Source organism: Harmonia axyridis, chromosome 6 (genome assembly GCF_914767665.1).
Source record: "Harmonia axyridis chromosome 6, icHarAxyr1.1, whole genome shotgun sequence".
Lineage (NCBI taxonomy): Eukaryota > Metazoa > Arthropoda > Insecta > Coleoptera > Coccinellidae > Harmonia > Harmonia axyridis.
In genome coordinates this window covers 39,526,362-39,546,269 of record NC_059506.1, presented here as the reverse complement: position 1 = coordinate 39,546,269, position 19,908 = coordinate 39,526,362, and the positions used below count along the sequence as shown (strand labels likewise).

The window sequence follows — 19,908 nt, the reverse complement described above, 5'->3', positions numbered from 1 at the left end:
AATACTTGACTTGAGATTGGAAAACTGCCACTTGACTTGAGCTTGACTTGAAATCAAGTCAAGCTCAAGCCATGCAGCTCGAAAATCAATCCAAGCCATGAATCCCTAAGTTTAAGATGAACTAACTCGTTTTCATACTTCCCAAAAGATGAGCCTCTAGGACAACTGACACTTTATGATTGTTGAAGAAAAATTCAAGAGATACGTATCAATTTTACCACAGAAGATGTATCAAAAAGTTGAAGTAGCGTTAGAGTACTCGTATCAAGGTAATCTTGATGAAAAAAGTAGTATATTTGCTTTGGAAGAGATAAACAAGTTTTGAACAAAAATTGAACTTGCCACAGTTTCAAAAGCCTGCACTGTCATATCTAATTTCAATGCATATGTGTAACAAATGGATGACTTGTCTAGTCTAGTTGATTATCGTATCTGCTCCAATCAAAGTTGCCACGTGTTCTCATTGTTTGACTCTTCAAACCAATGGAGCGCTACTACGCTCCTTCTCACCTCCACATAAAAAACTTCTCGATTCCACTCAAACACTACCCCCCAAAAAACTTCCCATCAACATCTAGCAGACCGCAACTTCTCAAACAGCACCCGAGTACCCCCTCAGGACCCCCGGGCTACCCTCCCAATTCTAATAACAACATTAAGCGTGACGTCTCCTCGGAGTTGAGGCAGAGTCACCATGCATATTTAACGGCCAAACTTCATTCTTCGGGGAAATACATCTAGGCCAGTTGTTTCCCGGCCATAAAACAAAGATTAATGACATTTTGTCCAAGTATAATATTCAAATGTCTTCGGGGCCTTATAAAATTGTTAAGAGTAGGCGAAACGCCCTCGATTGAAATGGGTCAGTCCCCTAGGTGCACTAAAGGCATAACATCGGAAGTTTCTTATGGACTTTTTTACGGTTCCTTTATGGCGGGAATATGGGCAGGACGGGGTGGGCATATTAACTACAGTATAGACTGTCGCCGCGGAATACTGAAACGCAGGGGCGGGGGGTCTGGGGGGGTTTTTCAGGATCGGAAAGGAATTCTAAGTCGGTCGGTATTTTTATTGCGGCCTCCGATCGTAAAACCTCATGTAGTTCAATAACGTCCTGATGGGGGTCGTTACGCCGAATTTCAATTGGGCCAGGTTCCGTTACGGGGGTGGAAAATGGGGCAATCATCGTCGTCGTGCTGGAAATTTGATGGATAGGTGCGAGAGAACTCTTGGATTTGTACGTGGTGCATTCGAACTAGGAGGATGCAAAGGAATTTTAAACATTTCTACGCTTAAATACTGAAAAGTTGGGCAGCCGCAGGACTCTATTCTTGGGCATTCATTGTTTGCCAAAGAACATCTGATCTGAGAGTAGGTATACTTTGATTTTCAAAAAGTAGAAGTGTTTGAGCTCTAAGCATCTACCCAACTGAATTATGAATACTTTTTCTCAGTTTCAAATCCTGACCAAACCAACCTATTCACTCGTGAACGAAAAAATAAAATCTGAATATTCCTCGAATCGATTCAATTCGAATGGTGGAAATTTCCCCGAAGACCAATCATGTAAACCACCGAATAAAATTCGTGCCAGATTTCAACCGACATACGATCGAAGTACACAGATACGTCTCTCCTCTCCAAACTCTGTCCAAACTTCCGGATAGCGTCGTAGACGTGTTGACCTTACGTTCGACAACAACTTCGACCATGTCAACGTCCCGGCCAGGGGTTCCAGAACTATAAATTGCGATATTATTCCAAAGTTTCCCGACGGGGGGATGTTTGCGACAGCTCAAGGGACGCGGACAACTTACAGCTTGTTCTTGTCGCAAAGAATTATTTACGTCTCAAACTGCTGCATCGCGACTACTTCTCGAGACGACCCCTCCTCCCCGAAAAAAAATTCATGGGGTAGTGGCGACGGGTTTGGGGATGACGTCTGAAGAGGTTGACGTCGAGTACAATTCGTTTGACGTCCGATACTAGACGTTGAGAGAGGGGGATGTAGCTTCTTGTGAAGGTTATTTTCTAAAGAGGGTGGGTTGCTTGAACGTTTTCAGGAAGTTAGCGACTCTAACGTTTTGGCACAAATTTCGTCATTTAATGATTTTCCTTTTAATTACATTTCGGAATACAGATCGATTGCGTTGTATTGACTTATAAATTGAAACTACGGAAAAATAGATAATTCAAAAAGAAGCAATACCCAATTTTGTAACCTCAGATCCAACTGGGTTGAGATTTAGCTTGTATCAAAAAAGTAACACTTCCAACCATAGAAAATTCAAGCAGAATATCGAAAAAAATTACCCAACCTTTCCACAACCCAAGTCATTGCCAAAATGAACCCAGAAAAGAGCGCAGCCCTTCTGCTGTCACGAAGGTTAGTCAAACTGTTCCTCCATGTCTAAATAAGAAGATGTGATATCCCTTGGAAATCCCAAGTACAATGCTTGGATAAGAAGTTGACATACAATCAGCATCTAGATAACGCCGGGTAAAATGGTGCTGCCAAAATAGTCTTCGTTGTTCTGTAGTCGCAGAAACATGTCTGGTCATAACATGTTGGTGATATATAGAACTATTGTCTGTCTCTTTATGACTTCAATGTGTTGGGCGTTCTCAGGAACGAAGTTCAACAAGTTACAAATCATCCAAAGGACCGCCCTCAATGCACCCTGGTTTGTTCGCAATGCCCAACTCCATCGTGAAGCGAACCTACCAAAGTTGAGGATATTTATTCATTAAATATCTCTTATCATTATTATTTGAACTGGGGTTGTTGTGGCTCGGTAAGCCTTCCGGGAACAGCTACCATGTAGGACTTTTGTTCTCTACCCTACTCATTCATGGAAACCCAAGGAGGTCGTCAATGGCGTTGATAAAACTGACAACCTCCTTAGGAGCCTTGGCTGTTACCTCACGGGTATCCAGGACCAGCTTCCCCATATGAATGGTTCTTAAGCCAGCCAGCTCTGGACACTTGCATACCATGTGTTCAGCTGTTTCTGCTACTGATCCACAGAGCCTGCAAATCTCATCTGCTGACTTTCCCATACGGGACAAATGATGTTTGTTCCGACAGTGCCCCGTCAGCAGTCCCACCATCACTCGAAGCTCAGCTCGTGACAGCTTCAAGTGGTTTCAGGCATAGGTAGGTGAAATCATCACGAATTTCTTGGGATGAGTAAGTCCAGGAGTGTTTGTCCAGTGGGTTATCCTGTTATTCAACTCCCATTGCTGGGCCGCTGCTTTATATTGGACTTTTCCTAGCCCACAGAAAGGCTCAGGTCCAGCAGGTGTTAACCTTGATGCACTTTTTGCAAGTTCATCGGCTTTTTCGTTTTCCTCAACACCACAGTGCCCTGATTTCCATAGTAGAGTCACTTCATTGACTCTCTGACCAATTGCTTTATGGTGTTACGGCACTCCCAGGTCAATGTGTCAAGAGCTTAAAAATGATTAAAAGAAGCTCCCTGCTGACCTGAGATAACCAGAAGGATATGAAAGATCTGGCTAGAGGAGATAAAATGACTCTGCTACATTCTACTTGCAAGAAGATCACCAAGGGTGATATTAGTTGCACTAGAACCCTTGTGTGGGGTTAGAGGAGAACACTACATCGCAGCAATTCAGCTCTTGGGGAAGCGGAAATGAACCCCAACCTATCAGTAGGAGAATACCTAGACTACGACTAATCTTCCACCAGATACAAGCGTCCAATACTTGTACTCCAAATCGAATCGAATCGAAGACCGCCAGTGAGCGGTGATATTTTTTACTTATTCTTTCCCAAAGGACCTTTCATAAGGTTGCTCATCCATGCTCAACAAAAAAAAAACTCATTTCAAATAATTTTGTCACATTTTACCCCTGCTTTGACCACCTCCGACTCCCACATAATTCACCCCCAATCAACCGCAAAAAATCCCACAAAACCTCCAATTCATCCGATCAAAACACTCCACATCGGATCTACAACCATACGAATCCTCAAATAAAAAAAAATAAAAAACAAAAACAGAAAATAAACGGCAAAGGCCGTCCAGCGCAAGCAACTATTATCGGCGTTATTCCCGATACCCCGATCGGCACAATAAACGGATATCCCTTATTATATAGTCGACGCCGCTCTTTTTTTTTCGTCGTTGCATCGCCTCCCTTGTTTACAATTCGCTACGCGTTCCAAAATCGCCGGAATGAATCCAATTATCGCGCGGATTGGACGGTAAAACAATTTTCCGAGTCGGGTACGCGATTGAAAAGGTCGCGATCCGATTCTTCGGATCCGTTTTATCCGGATGGGGAGAGTTCGTTAGGCGATCGACGCGCCCTCTCTCGGCGTAGTGGACGCGTGATTGTGAACGCGGCTAATCGCGTAGATCGGTGTTAGTGCAGTATTGGGTTTGAGCCCCGTTCGGTTCATCGAATTACGGGGAAAAAATCCGCCGATAAGGGAAAAAATCCGGTTTGTTTTTCGCCTCGTTTATGACGAAGTTGTATTTGATTCGGTTATTTTTCTATGGTTATGGTTTCATTGGACATTATTTATGGAAATTTTAGAGCGATTTTTGTCACTTGAAAAGTTTAAAATTGTACTGACGATTTATTCAAGAAAGTCTGGCCAAATTCCCATTGACTTCTTAGGTTGAAGAGCGCCACCTATGGAAGAAAAGGGAATTTTGCCAATCTCGAGTTCGCTTCACATGAAATGTCTCAGGTAGGTCTGATCTAATCTATGGGCACACCAGTCTTTTAGTTGAAAAGGCTTCTGTTCAGACAGAAAAGTTGAATTCTTCTGAAAATTTCTTTCAAGTTCTTGTACCAACGTAAAGCAAAAATATCTCGCCAATCTGCATTAAAGTAGGTGTCATTTCAACATGCAATTGAGGATTCAATACTCTCGATTCTGTGGCCGTCAGTTTTCCTGATATCAGTTGAGGTGCCTACTCACGTAACAGCAATCTGTCTTTCCAGAACTGTCGATTCGAACTGATGATGAAAATCTGAATGAAGATCCCGACCTAACGATCGCCTAAAGGTACCGTCTCAGTCATTGAAGCTACTGATCCTCAGTTTTCCCTGAACTTGTTTTGCAATAGCGATCGTTAGGTCTAGATCTTCAGTTTCGAGTCAGATCTTCATCCTCAGGTGAAATCGACAGTTTTGGAGCAACAAGTTCAAATATAATTTTTCTTCATGAAGTTATGCATGATACTTCACTAAGTTTCATTCGATCGAATCGATATTTCATCAGTTAATTTGAAAACCAAATTGCTGATAGCTAAAACTCAAGAACCACTGGGTAGATTCCATTAAACAATTTTATCAGCGAAGTGATATCTCAAACATATTATGAAAATTTAGGTTTTTCCTTTGAAATTAAAGTATCTGCCATCGGTCGAATATAACTAATTAGTATCAAATTTTTGGGCCGAAAGTGTTTCAGTCGATATTCAGAATTTCCGCAGACCAAACCATAAAGAGCAAAAATTCAGCAAGAACAAAAACCCATTTGTCGAAAACTCCACGTACAAACTCCACATCCCGATACTCTGCACAAGAGTTTTCCGGCATGTCTACGTCTTGGAAAACAGCGGAAAACCATGCCGACTAGGCGAGAGAACAGAGAGGAAAAGAATAGCGAAAAACAATCGACTAACTCCCCTAATTGGCTCTAGGCGTATCTCCAAAGCTCTCACAATTATCCCTGTCGACAAGAAAACGTTGCAGAGGGGAAAAGCCGACTTTCTGTCTTGGACTGTTATGATACCGAAAAAATTCGAGGAAAACTACTGAAGTGAATTTTTGTGCTTTTTCGCGCCATCCTGTCTGAACAACTGCTGCTATCAGTTATGAGATAAGTCTACTATTTCGAATGTTATAACGTTAAAACTGAAATTTTCGAAAAAAATTTGATAATTTTCACTAAACTTTCATTTCTTGGTAGAACGAGATATGGACTTAAAATTTCAGTATGATATAGATGAATTCTTTATCCATAAAAAAAGTATTCATTGAATAAGTCTTTGATCTATGATTTCACAGATATAACGTCTCTTGTAGGAGTTCAATTTCAAGCTAATTTTTTTCAACCTTCGAGTTGGAAACCTCAAGAACTAGAAGAGATAGTGGGAAGTGGGAAGCTTCAAAAGCATTCTCCGAAAATTTTTAATCGATGGTAGTTTTTACATCGTAGATGAATTCCTCCGTTGAATGGAACCGGCAGGTCCAGCTGAGTTGTTGTGCGTTTGTTTTCTGATTTGTTGTTTGTTGATGTATGTTTATTTTTGAATTGTATTTTATCGTAGAAATTTAAAATGTAAGATTGACTATTTATTATAGAAATAGACTTTTTTATCACTGTAATTTTAACATGTAAAGTTGACTATTAAGTATTGCCTTCTGTTCTGCGATGCTTTGTTAAATAAATGATTGATTGATTGAAACGGTGAACGGCGTAAGAATCTACGGTCCCAAATTAGTCACCTTTTTCTCTATGGGCAAAATTGCCAAACCAATTCCAGTGGTGAACACCCCGTACTCTGACACCAGAGGTCTAGAGTTCAATCCCGAATAGAGTAAGACATTTTTTGCTTTTGGGAGACGGTCCAACCATTTCCTGTTGGGCAATAAATCAACATTACTGTTCCTGAAGTGGTTTTGGGATACAGCAACAAAACCTACACAGAAATCCAGCTCTAAGCTTCTAGAGGCCTAGTAGAGTCGATACAAATAACATCAAAAACAAAACGAAATGGCAGAAATTGATATTTATCATTATATCTCTATAATCTCCGTCTCTCTAACGCTAGGATTTCTCCGCTTCATCGCCCTCGTGCGAACCCGACCTTAGAACGTTTCGAATCATCGTAAATCCTGATCCTGGACCAGAACAGAGAGCGCGATTAATAGGTTTGTTTTCTATACTCACTTCGTTTGTTTGGCGAAGGGCCCGCTGCTACGAGCTTGATAAGGAAGCTGGTTAACAGACAAAGGGAGACGGCCAAATAGGCGATTTCCTTCCCCTTCATGATTCCCCTTCAAGTTGACCTAGCTAACATCGTAGATACGTCCTTGGTTTATCATAATATCCGGACTTTCACATACACTGCACTGATTCTAAGTCACGGCGCACTAGATCGACCGTACTGATGCGTTCACGACGTCTTCTGATCCATGGTCGGTTATCTGAAATAAGAAAAAATTACTGTAAAAAAATGCTGTCAAAAATCGACCTAGAGAATGTTCTGAGTATGTTTAAGGTCTTAAATTAAGTTAATTGATGGGCAAAATCCGTCCAATGGTTCCGGAGTTATAGCCGTCTGGAATTTTGCTTTTCAAAAAATACTGCTTCAATCCAAAGGAAATGTTAGTAGTAAGTAATAGTGACAAGAGACTTATCCAAAATTTCGTGAGAATCAGTTCACTGGAAGATTGAGAAATAAAAATCGGGTATCAGCAATTATTCGCACCATTCGGGTTCATTTTTATATCAACAATTTTATCTTGTCTTTTTCTGAGAACAAATCAATTTACCAATAGTTTCTGAAATATTAAAAAACTCACAACAATTTTCAACTATTTATTTCATTATTTTCTGATTATTCATTTCATTTATTTAAGCATCTCATTATTTTATAAACCTCATTTTTCAACAAAACAGATTCAATTCGATCGTATATTTATATCGTATATATTTTTATTTATTCAGAAAAACTTTCTGATATTTACTCAATATCAGAGTTTATTGCTTTCCTTTCCAGCGATATAGATTAAAATGTATTATAATTTAAGAGAAAATCTGTGAAAATTGAGTTCCCTTTTTCCATTCAGCGATGTCTAAACATCCTCAGAAATATTAAGTTAGCAGTGAGTGCAACATAATTTCTCCTCTAATTTTGGACCTTTAAACGAAATAATAAATAAGCAAATCGACGTTTGTTTTTTTCAAAAAAATATAATTTCATATTCAGCATATCTAGATGCTGAACTGCTCAACCCATTGACAACTAAATCTACCTTATAATTAATTGAAAAAAATCTAAACTTGAGATGAGTCTTCTAATTCTTTTCTGATGTCTTTCCTCGTGCTATTTCAGCACAGCATTTATTTAAATGGAATAAGAGGGGGTCCATAATTCAATTCCCTCAGCAATTACCACTTGAATACATAAATCAAATATCCCAAAGTATAATTGACTCTTTACTAAACGTGACCTTGACAGCCTCCTGTTGTCCTCCAAACCAATAAAAAAAAGTTTAACTCCTCATTCCTCACTCATTCAAGCTAACAACTCAGTCAAACCACCTTCAAACATAAATCAAAACCAGAAACGCCAAAATTCAGGACTGAAATTCACCTCAAGCGACACCAGCAGGAACTTCACCCCCTCGAAGATTATCCCGAAGAAAGACAACAAACAAACTGACGCTGAAGCGTCGACGACACGCCGTCGAAGGACTTCGGTCTGATCCCGCAGGAACCCACGGCAGGACACAGCAGGAGCGTCGACTTCGCGTGCGCGCGGCAGAACACGGACTGTCCCGGTGAGGAAGAAACTAAAGCTGCAGGCATCCTGCTGGCCGGGACCCGAAGCCTGGCGGAAGGGCCCGACAAGGGACGAAAACGGAGAGCTTTCGAAACGAAAAGGTGATTTATTGGTACTTGTGTAATGTTGTAATTATTTTCATCGTTTCCGGTTGTTAGGCAGGGATGGAAAACGGCTTGATTTTTCTTGTTGTGCTACGTTGACGACGATTTCATGTCACAAGAATTGCCACTGTTTGGTTTTAATTAGCTCTGGGATTTCAATTTGCCTGGAATGAATATCTGATGAGATTTACCCCCATAACACCCAAAACCGTAATCATAATATTCACAGCACACTTCGTATGATACGTAACAGAATCTTCCAGATGCAAACCAACGCAACTGAAGGTCATCATCTTATCTCAAAGGAATCTTCTTGTTGTGGCAGCCAGTCTCTTACAAATGTGAAGAAATGACAGATCTTGGTCTTTCTCTCCAATATGCTTTTGATGCAGATGACGAGTCCTGTAACTTAATTTAGGAAAAAGGCTAGCGCAACCTTCTCCAAGAAATTTGCAATCTAAGAAAACAAGCCAATACAGAAGATTAACTGTTTGGATCTCAACAAAACATACAAGCGAATCAGCTTGATACAACTACACAATAATAACAAGACCTCTGTAGTATCTAGGGAGAAAAAGTGCCAAAGCTTTCTCTGGCCCTTCCACTTCAATTAAAGAATGTTGAAAACGAATAAAACATGAGTTTACTAGCAAGATTCATCTTAGTGCCAGTTTGTAAAATACCGGATGTAGTGAAACGAATTTCAACAGAGGAATTCTTAAATGGCTCTACCAATAGATCACCAGATCCTAGCATAATCTCTATCCAAACTTAACATAATAATTCAATACTCTTTTATAGAAATTCAAGATAGCTGGTCTCACCATATCTTCATCCAACACTTGTAAGGTCATCAAGAAACCCCGACCATGAAGTCCTTGACTACCTAATCCACCAGATTTTTCCCATAACAACCCCAAACTGACCTCCAACCCGCAGATAACTCTCGCTCGTTAAATCTCAACCCTTAAGCCTCTCCACTCCCCCTATTATTGCGTCCATTAGCCCCCGACCCCTCATATCACATGTTTTCCGGGGTTGTCTTCCCCCTCCTCCCCCTCTCATCGAACGCCCGGCAAGAATATGCAAACTACCCCAAAACTATACACCATTACGGAGTTAATTCTATCCAATCGATTCTGTTTATTCGGATGTCTGGCAACGTATAATTGCTACGCTTTTGTCCCGAAGCCATATTGGGAGATGGTCCATTGTTTTCCGGTGTTAAGAGGGGGGCCGAAAAGTTTTGGGGTCGAGTTTACAGCGGGGGTTGAACTTGCCTATCGATGTTCGACGATGTGGCTGACATGAAAGTGATGGGATTCCATACAATGTTCGATAGAGCTCAAAATATTGATTTCGCACCATTTGAATGGTCACGCTTTAGCAATCGGAGCCCTTTTCGTTGGTTTTTATCAGGGTGGCCGAATATGTTTGGTTCAAGATTGGAGATCCGATCTTTTATCTTTTCTAATTCTACTCAATCGCTCCAGAGGAAATCGTTCATGGGGTGGAGTCCTCATGAGCTTTGGCTGAGGGATTACGAGCAGGTTTCCTGCACCAAACCACAGTGTCTGGCTACAGCCCCAATAGCTCATAGCTGCAGCAATTTTTGGCGAAAAATCCCCTGATCTCCTTGTTGGAACAAACTTGTTCAACAAAAAAAATGTCCTCCCATAAACTAACTAGTTTATGGGAGGACATTTTTTTTGATTAACTCCTACTGGTGGACAAGTGCTCTATGATGTTTATTTCATCCATAGTTTTCGTGAATTTATGAACTACTTCGATTCGTTTCATAATACAGTGGCCTGTCACTCATATATTATTATTATTATTTGAACTGGGGTCGTTGTGGCTCGGTAAGCCTTCCGGGAACTGCGACCATGTAGATCTTTTGTTCTCTAATCTACTCATTCATGGAAACCCAAGGAAACCTCTTAAGGGGCCTTGGCCGTTACCTCTAGGGTATCCACGACCGGCTTCCCCATATGAATGGTTCTTAGACCAACTAGCTCTGGACACTTGCATACCATCTGTTCAGCTGTTTCTGCTTCTGATCCACAGAGCTTGCAAATCTCATCTGCTGACTTTCCCATACGTTACAAATGATGTTTGTACCGACAGTGCCCCGTTAGCAGTCCCACCATCACCCGAAGCTCGGCTCGTTACAGCTCCAAGAGCTTTCTGGCGTAGGAAAGTGGACTCATAACGAATTTCTTGGCCTGAGTAAATCCTGGAGTGTTTGTTCAGTGGGTTATCCTGTTATTCAACTCCCATTGCTGGACCTCAGCCTTAGTATATTGGTATTTTCCTAGCCCACAGAAAGGCTCAGGTCCAGCAGGTGTTAACCTTGATGCACTTTTTGCAAGTTCATCGGCTTTTTCATTTCCTTCAACACCACATTGCTCTGGTACCCATAGTAGAGTCACTTTATTGCCTCTGGCCTGTTGCCTTATGGTGCAGTTCAGCTCTAACAACTATCCTTGATGTTTTTTCGTAAATTTATCAACTACTTCGAGTCGTTGACAGTGGCCTGTCACTCATACAAAAGTCAAGTTTTTTTCCCTAGTCAGTTTCTTCATGCTTCAGAGTGATGATTGAATGATGAAGTAAATAACTGGGACAAAAATAGACCCCTGGGGCACACCTATTAAGTATTTTAACAACCAACAACAAAGATTAGTAACTTTGTCTCTGATGATATATTCGGCGAGGAAGACACCACAGATGGCGTCCCATGCTACATTCAACCTTAGCGTGTCACCGAAAAAGTCACCATTCCCTGTGCTGAAGAGTCCGAAGACAAGTCTTGCGCGACGAATTTGATATGTAGGGCCACAGGACGCGTAATAAGGGTCGGCAGGTTTGCCCGTCCGTACTAATGTAATTAACGCCTTCGTTAGGCCTGAGTCTTTGATCTGACGTCCGCTTTGTACGATCCACGTCCTGTTACGGGGTAGTGGACGACAGGGTGTTTTTCCGCGTGGAATGAACGAAGGAATTAAGGCCCGATGAGATTGTTCGTTCACGAGTCGACGCGCCTCTTGTTACCAGGAGCCGAGGAGGGGTAGGTGTTACTTTTATCGACGGTTTGGAAACTTGAGTTGATGGACGTGTTTATGGATGGGATGATGAATTCGTTTTTTTTTTTGACCTGATGGAGCTCAATGGAAAATAAGATATTCCTGTTTGTTTTTCTTCGTATTTTGTTGGAATACAATCAGTATAAATCTAAAGGGGATGATTCCCCAATATAAGGGACCCTAAGCGATCCTGGTACACCTGAGGTTTCGAAAAATCATCACTTGGAGAATCGGTCCTGGTTGAAGAAACCCTCCAAATTTTGGAGCAGATTTGGTACTATTTACATGGATATTGAAGGGATTTCTAAAGACAGGAGTCGACATTTTGTCGACATTGGTCATAGACAATGACACGGTGGTCATCCTTCTTCAAGAAACCCGCAAGGCATCTGAACAACTGAACTCCGTGAAAGAGGATTTTTAGCAAGTTATGTATTGGTATGTTGCCTATTGTTCTGTTTGTGCTCTGGCTTATTATCTTGGAAAATCATTAGTTAGTTTTTGCTCTATAAATTTCGATATGATTCTTTCTGATCCTTCAATTTATTATGGTCGTTTCAATTGTCATTATTCAATGTGGTTTAAGATGGAAACCATAACATTTATTGCTGCTTTTTGGTTATTTTCTTTCTTGTTTTCAGATTTAATTATAATATATGCGTTGTCAACTTCTGGTGAAGAGGAAGGATGAAAGGATTTTATTTGGATGAAGAAGAAGCCTTTCAATATTAATATGTCATAAACAAATCACTACACCTATACGGGGAGACAGAGTTTTTGCTTAGGTTTTTATCTGTGCTCTTGTATCATACGTTGAAACGTATGATGTCCCGTTTACATTTCCTCTGCTAATACTGAGATTCACCAGCACATATGCTTCCTTGTTTGAAATTAACAATTTGTATTGCTCTTTCTCAAAAGAATAAATATGTAATAGATCGTCTATAATATTAGACTTTGGCCAAGACATATATATCCCTATAGAAATGAAAGCTGAAATTTAAGTGAGAGCTCTAAGAAACGATTTGGAAATGAACTGAAGTGTTCTAACATTATTAAATCCAAGAAGACAAGTCAATGCAAGAGTTGCCATTCAGTTTTCAAAACTATTTTCAGTTGTGAGTAAACATGTCAGTTTTTCCAAACTTCATAGACGATTCTTGGGAATGTTACTTCAAATTTGGGGTACAAGAAAGCTTATTTGAATGAGATAGCTCAGAAACCTTCAGAATTTGGACTTCAAATCTTTCCTAAATTTTTTTTTTCTCTTTGCATTTTCCAGAGCAGAGTAGAAAGATGAAATTTAGCAGCATCCAGCAAGGATCTTTGACGCCACTGTTCTGGCGCACAAAACGTCCAGACGAATGATACGTGACCAGTTGAATAATAGATAGTGTAACTGCGCGGTTAGTTAACTACTTAATTATATTGAAATATTGACCGTGCCAACGGCCATGAGCACCGGCTGGATGCTGCCTGAAACCACTCTCCCACACAATGATACTCTGGACGTTCCAAAATGCTACACTCCCAGCTTCCCCAGTCGGTATACAAAAAAATTGAACCATCTATTAAATTCGGGTTTGTTCCACACTAAAAAAATTGTTCAACTCTTCCATATTTTCTAAGTCGAAAGACACTGCCATCCAACTCCAGAACGGAGAACCGAAAAACGTCCCAGAGGAACAGAGATTCATCCCTCTGCCTTTCCTCTTCCCAACGCACACACATTTCTGTCGAATAATCACTTAATTCGCGTCTGATTCCGGCAACCCTAATTTTCAGGGCTGCATTTCTCATCCCCGCGTTCATATCCCGGGGGCACCTAACCGCCAAAGCAGATCTAATTGAGTGGATATTTGTTTAGTTTCACTCCTATAAATCCAATACTCATAATGGAATGATCGGGTTCCCAGGGCCGGGGGAGAATTTAGAGATTCGACTCTCCAGTTTTTGCACGCCTGGGGTCGAAAATGATTATCCGCTCGGAGTTTTACGTATTTGTCCGGTATGATTTTGGCTTTATGTCGACATCGTTCAGAATGTAAGCTGTACTGAATGTCGAATTAGCAATAAATGCACTCTTACACCGGAAAAAACCCCTTTCAGAGTCACATTCATAATATCATTATGAAAGTGCAGCCAATTTTTCGTTATTCCTCAAAAAATACAGCCAAATTGTTGCAGCCAATTTTCCAATATATTTCACAGTGACATCCAAGTCCCAGCCAGTTTCATATCATGTTTGAATAGAAAAACCCTTTCCAGAGTCACATTCATGAGATCATTATGAAAGCGCAGCCAATTTTTCGTAATTTCTCATAAAAATACAGCCAAATTATTGCAGCCAATTTTCCAATATATTTCACAGTCACAACCAAGTCCCAGCCAGTTTTATATCATGTTTGAACATTAAAAAAAACGCTTTCCAGAGTTTCCTTTATGAGATCATAATGAAATCGCAGCCAATTTTTCGTAATTCCTTATAAAAATACAGCCTAATTGTTGCAGCCAATTTTCCAATATATTTCACAGTCACAACCAAGTCCCAGCCAGTTTTATATCAATACAGCGTACAGCCAATTTCTAGATAATTTCCTTTTTCGTACAGCCAATCAACACTTCCTAGTACCACATTCAAATACAGACAAGTTCTCGAATAAAAAAGCATAATAATAAAGGAAGACTCTCAATTTACCAGCGCTTTTTGAAGCCCCATGAAAATGCGGCCAATTTCTCATAGTTACAACAAACTGCAGCCAATTCCTCTACACTTTTTAGTTCCACGCAAAATTGCTGTAGATTTTTTGTGGTTTTTGGCTAAACTGAATTACAACAAAATGCAGCCAAATTTTCAACACCTATTACCAAAATAGAGTGCAGCCAATTTTCCAGCATCATAGTACAGCCAATTTCCTACCATTCCAAAATACACCCAGTACAAGCCTATCAAAAATTGGTAGTATTTCACTCAGTACAACTACCAGATTAACTGCCGTCCAACATGAGAAGAACTTTCCTCTGAAAACAAATACTGAATGAAAAAATTCTCGCAGATTTTTCCTTCCATCCCCCCAACAAAAGTCATTCGACAAAAATGCCTCCTAACGTGATTTTTCCTTCCGCAGCCACAAAAACTCACGTCTTTATCAATCATCGGCCAGATATATCTGGACCCTCAGTAATCCCCATTAGGGAGAAATAATTTATCTAAGTTTTTACCGACAAGCCCGAACAAAGGCAGAAACAACTGGTCAAGAGACTCGCAACATATATAAAACAGGAGAAAAAAGCCGATAAAAAGCCTGACCGTCTAGGGGAGGCGCACAATGGAATTGAAAAGCGGACGGAGAAGCCTCCTTTGTTAATATTTTCTGGAGAGCGGCCGCGGTTTCCACGGAAAAGATTTCCAGCATTTTTCCGACATATCTGACCGGAACGGGTACACTGGAAGCAATAACAACGGAAGAAATTGGAAGCATCTCTTAATTTGTAGATTGTTTCGTTCTGATACGAGTCCTTCGTTTCTTGTACCAACTCTCGAGTTTTTTAAGGAATTGGAAGTTCTTCACTTTCGACATCTATAATTGCTAGTTCCAAAGAACTATTAAAACTGCAGATGGTCTGTAGATGAAGAATACAATGCGTTATCATAGCAACCCACATCAGAAATATTAGTGGAAATTTGTCCGATCAGAAGCAGAGGTTTCTCTTTGACGTGGTTGAACAGTTTTATGTCGAGCAGTCTAGCAGCAACAGGGATTGTTCCATCAGCATTTCGTCCCTCTTATCTGATCACAATGTGTACCTGAGACGAGATAAGATGAACCAGTGGACCTTGCAAGGATTAGAACGTCTATCCTCTTGCAACGAACGAAACAATTATATAAGTCCTAGCTTGGGGAAGGATTTCTGAGATCTATTCTTGTCAGGGTGAGGAAGCTTTTTTTGTCACAGGAGGTTTTGGAAGATTTCAGATGTTTATTCGCCTCCATCTGGGAAAATATTCGTTTATTCTATTGAGGGTTAGATATTGTATAGTTTACAACTATAATATCTTATATTTCCTCGTCTCTGAAAAGGGTTTTGAATTATACTGGACCTAGTAGGCAGCCTTGGGGGACACCAAGTTCAATATTTCAAGGTTTAGATAAAAACGAACTCTTCCTGAGAACTTCCAAAACATTCTCGCAGGTAAAATAGCTACAAAAATCAACGTTATACTTCTAAATGACGTTAAAAGGCTGCGTTGGTCCTGTAACCCTCTCCCCTTCTGGTAATATCCAAACCCATTCGACTGGAAAGCCCACAGGGACCAATTTCCCGTGCCAACCCTCCCATCTGAAAAAAAAAACGATATGACACCATCAGATAATCCACTCTACCACTCACTGCGACTAACGCCGCTTCGAAAATAAAGAGTTCAGGCGTAATCCCGGCTCCAAAGTGCCAATAGCCCGAATATCCATCGACTTCACACCTCACAGATCGACGTAAATCTTCTTGATGACAATGGATGGGATGGCCTCGGCCGTCGACCGATAGCCAGCTACGCGTATGTGTGCAACGTCATGGATTTCCATGCCCCATGCTAATTTTATCGCCCGGGGCTCCAAGTGCATGTCCGTGACTGCCTGTGCTGCTCGGCTACATGACTCAGTTTATGGGAAGAGGCGTTGGGAAGTCGTTTATTGTGTAAGGCCCAGATAAGAGGTCCTCCGTTACTATCAGATCGAAGCCGTTACGTAACGGATTAATATGGAAAGTGGATTTTGAGGGCTGCAGATGCGTCGTAGATCATATCGGCGCTCCGGGAAGCCGTATTGACTTTAACGACTAGGTACACGAAGAAGGGTTGTGCAGGCTAAATGATCGTGGCCATAAAACTGGATCGGATCCTCGTAGTGAATTATTTTATGTGTTCTATGCTCGGTGGTTTTGGGCGAAATAGTGGGGCGAGAGTAGGTTTTATGATCTAGCTTCGACATTGTCTCTTTCGGCATCCAGGTGAACTGATCCACCCTGGAACTTCCTCATTTTAATATTTAACAGGTTTGGAAGATTGTCAAACGCTCTTTGGGGATATCACGTTTTCGTGGGGATTATTAAAACGCTGATGGACGACAGGAGAGAACTTTATTGTGGTGCAGCACTTTGCAACCTCCTTAACACTCTACTAACTCAACTGATCATCACCTCATAACTTACTTCACTGAACTCTCCTTTTCCCAATTTTTTACCTGGGTTACAAACATAAAATCATATTGTACACCGCAAATTTCTTCTTCCTTTTCTTATTCTCTAAGTTGTATGCTTGCGCAATGGTATCATGGTGCCTGCACGCTAATTAGGGTAGGTGATAGATATTCTCTATTGTATCTTTCTGAGAACCCTATGAATGAGAAAGTTGTATGCACATGTACCATGAAAGACCATTTAGACACTAATTTAGGTACATTTATATTAAGTATTGTGACTACAATTTCGGCTAGACACAGATATAACTAATTACTTTTTGTCGCTACATCTCCTTTGTAACCAGAAATGAATCTGTCAGTGCTTAGAGTGCTTAGACTAGTTTGGTGCCTTAAATTTCTACCCAATCCCAATATTCTTGTTTTCTTTTTTTCGTTTCCATATTATTACGATGACTTTACTTGAGTTTTAGAAAAGTTGAGTGTTAAGGGCGCATATTACAGTGCTGGCTCCTACATATTCAATTCCTTCTTAAGTGCAGCCCTGGTCCCATAGGCTTCCAATTATCAGCGCGTTCCAGAACCGATCACGTCTTCGCACCCCTATTTCCCACCCCTAGACGATACACCTCGAACTTGCCGAAGGTAATCCTGCCCTAATAGGATAGCAAGGTGGTTGTTCCATGTAACTTAGTTAATTAACTTGTTGGTCTCTCCTAATCTAACTTTTATACGGGGTGGAAAACCGCCCTTGTTTACCTATAGGTCGAATTTCGCCCGATCAAGTTGCAAGTTACGCTACTACTTCAGAACATTTTGTAGTCGTGGGGTGGGGGGAGGGGTGCGAGGAAGAGACTAGGGGTTGTTCGCGAGGCTCTGTTTTACGCCTGGGTATTCTGAAGTTGGGTGTTCGTTGTTGTTGGCAATTTCCTACAGGGGGTGGTTTTGTTTTTTGGTTCTTTTTTGGTTTGAGTGTTGGTGGGCTGTGTTTAACGCCGAATAGTGTAGTTTTTCAGTTGAATGTTTGACAATTTCAATAAATTTAATCTTGTCAGGATTTAGCATCCAAAAGAGTTAGTTACAGACAACCCCTCAAAGTTATTAATTACTTAATTATTCCAGCCGTTACCATTTGATGTTCGATTATGATCAAGTTTTATACTTTTTATGTTATTACTATCAAAAACTATCTCCAAATGCACCCTTGAAGATCACACATATACTACTAGATACTGGGGATTCAAGGCTTGGCTTGATTTTCAAGCTACTTAGCTTGAGCTTGACTTGAAATCAAGTCATGTAGTAGTTTTTCAATATCAACTTGTTTGAAATAGAAATATGAATTGAATCACTATAAATCATGACAAAATTAAGATATAATAAAAAACAAGTTTCTTAATATTGAGACCTCCAGGCTTTGTTTGATTTCACAATTTTTCATCTAGGATCTATGACACATGAGGCATCTTATGGATTTGTCGCTTAACCTATTGCGGGTTTTTTTAACTGTAAAATCAGCTCTGGAAATTTGTCTTTCAACAGGAGCTAAATATACTGGCGTTGATAAAAAAAACCTTGGCCATTTCGACCAAGTTTGGAAAGATATTTCTGAAACTACCAAAATCTACCAAGAGATTTCATAGAAATCTGAGAAAACTACTAATAATTCGAATAATGCGAATGCTTCAGTCTCTCGGCTCTTAAGGAATCCTCTTATTTAGTCCAAGCGCGTACGAGATTGCAGAAATATGTGCCGTGCGACGCGAGCATAAACAGCTCAAGTAATATCAAGTCAAGCAATAAATATCTAAAATCAAGTCAAGTCAAGCACAAGTATGTAATTTTTCACGAGAACGATTTTCAAGTCAATTATTCGGTCAAAATGTCAAGTACTTGGCTTGAATCCCTACTAGATACTGCTAGTGGCGCATGGATGAAAGAACGCTCAAAGGCTGCCGACTTCACGTCGGTGCTTTTCTAATTTCTCTTAGTGCGAAGATTCTCTCATTCTTCCGTGAAAGTTTCCCTAGAAAAATTCCTAAGAGTCCCATCTACTGCTCCAATACCCACAAATAAGAAATTCCCGTCCAATTTCGATTAAACTTTCCAATATCCATCCCCGACGACAAAAAAAAAACATTTTTCACCCGCACCCCTGACCTCCACGCCGAAAATACCGCTTCAGCAACGGCAATTAATAAAGAACTTGCCACAGATTGCTGGAACAATCGGGGGTTGGGTTTGGGGGATTTTGGGAGGGGAGGTGTAGAAGGGGTCGTCGAAGGCGAGAAGACCGGTCCTTTTTGTCATTGTCGGTAATTAAGTTATTAATTTATCGCAGTGACGGCCCTTTTTTTCAATTAAATTTTCCTGTTTTTCCTCGGGTTCACGTCCTGTGGTCACTCTGATTCTTTCGGCGGATTTATTGCAGTTGGATGATTGGTTCGGTTTCAGGTCGAACGCAGCTTCCAGGAACGTCAACTTGAACTGGGAAAATTTTGTGAAAAAATAGCACTTCGAATTTTCATAACTTATTGATAATATGATATAATAGATTCAATAATCTTGAGCTAAAAATATAAAGATTCAACGCAAATTATCTGAATGAAAGGTGTCTTCTGCCCGAGATACAGGGTGTTTTATTTCAAAATATATAGCACATTTGTATCCCATACGATTAACAAACTTGTATCTTGCATTACCAGATCAACAACAAATTCAAGAAGAATATTAAAAAAATTGCCCAAATTTTCAACATCCATATTCAGGGAAAACCCTTTCCAGATTCAGCCCATTAACAAACTCAACTGCGGCATTCAAGATCCGAGCATACCTTGAAAGTTTCAAGAATCCACGTCTTTTCGTTCGAGAGTTATCGTTATCGGAAAGATATAAGTGAATTTCATCACGAAAACGTCATCAGTGACGTCATCACATTTCTCTTTTCGTTCGGGGGTTTTGGTGTTTA

The 19,908-nt window shown here is 40.4% G+C and overlaps 1 protein-coding gene across 4 annotated transcripts in view; it reads right to left on the bottom strand.

Annotated features, from left to right (window-relative positions):
- Window positions 1-19,908, bottom strand: part of LOC123683372 — a 173,849-nt gene that overhangs the window by 116,221 nt on the left and 37,720 nt on the right. For 2 of the 4 annotated variants that reach the window (XM_045622377.1, XM_045622380.1), the window contains exons 1-2: window positions 8,367-8,538; window positions 6,938-7,194 (exon numbers count right to left, since the gene is read on the bottom strand). In XM_045622377.1, the coding sequence (XP_045478333.1) occupies window positions 6,938-7,037 (100 nt within the window). In that variant the 5' untranslated portion in view covers window positions 7,038-7,194; window positions 8,367-8,538. Of the gene's footprint in view, window positions 1-6,937; window positions 7,195-8,366; window positions 8,539-19,908 lie in introns of those variants that run through there. The other 2 variants (XM_045622379.1, XM_045622378.1) reach the window with 1 other exon arrangement.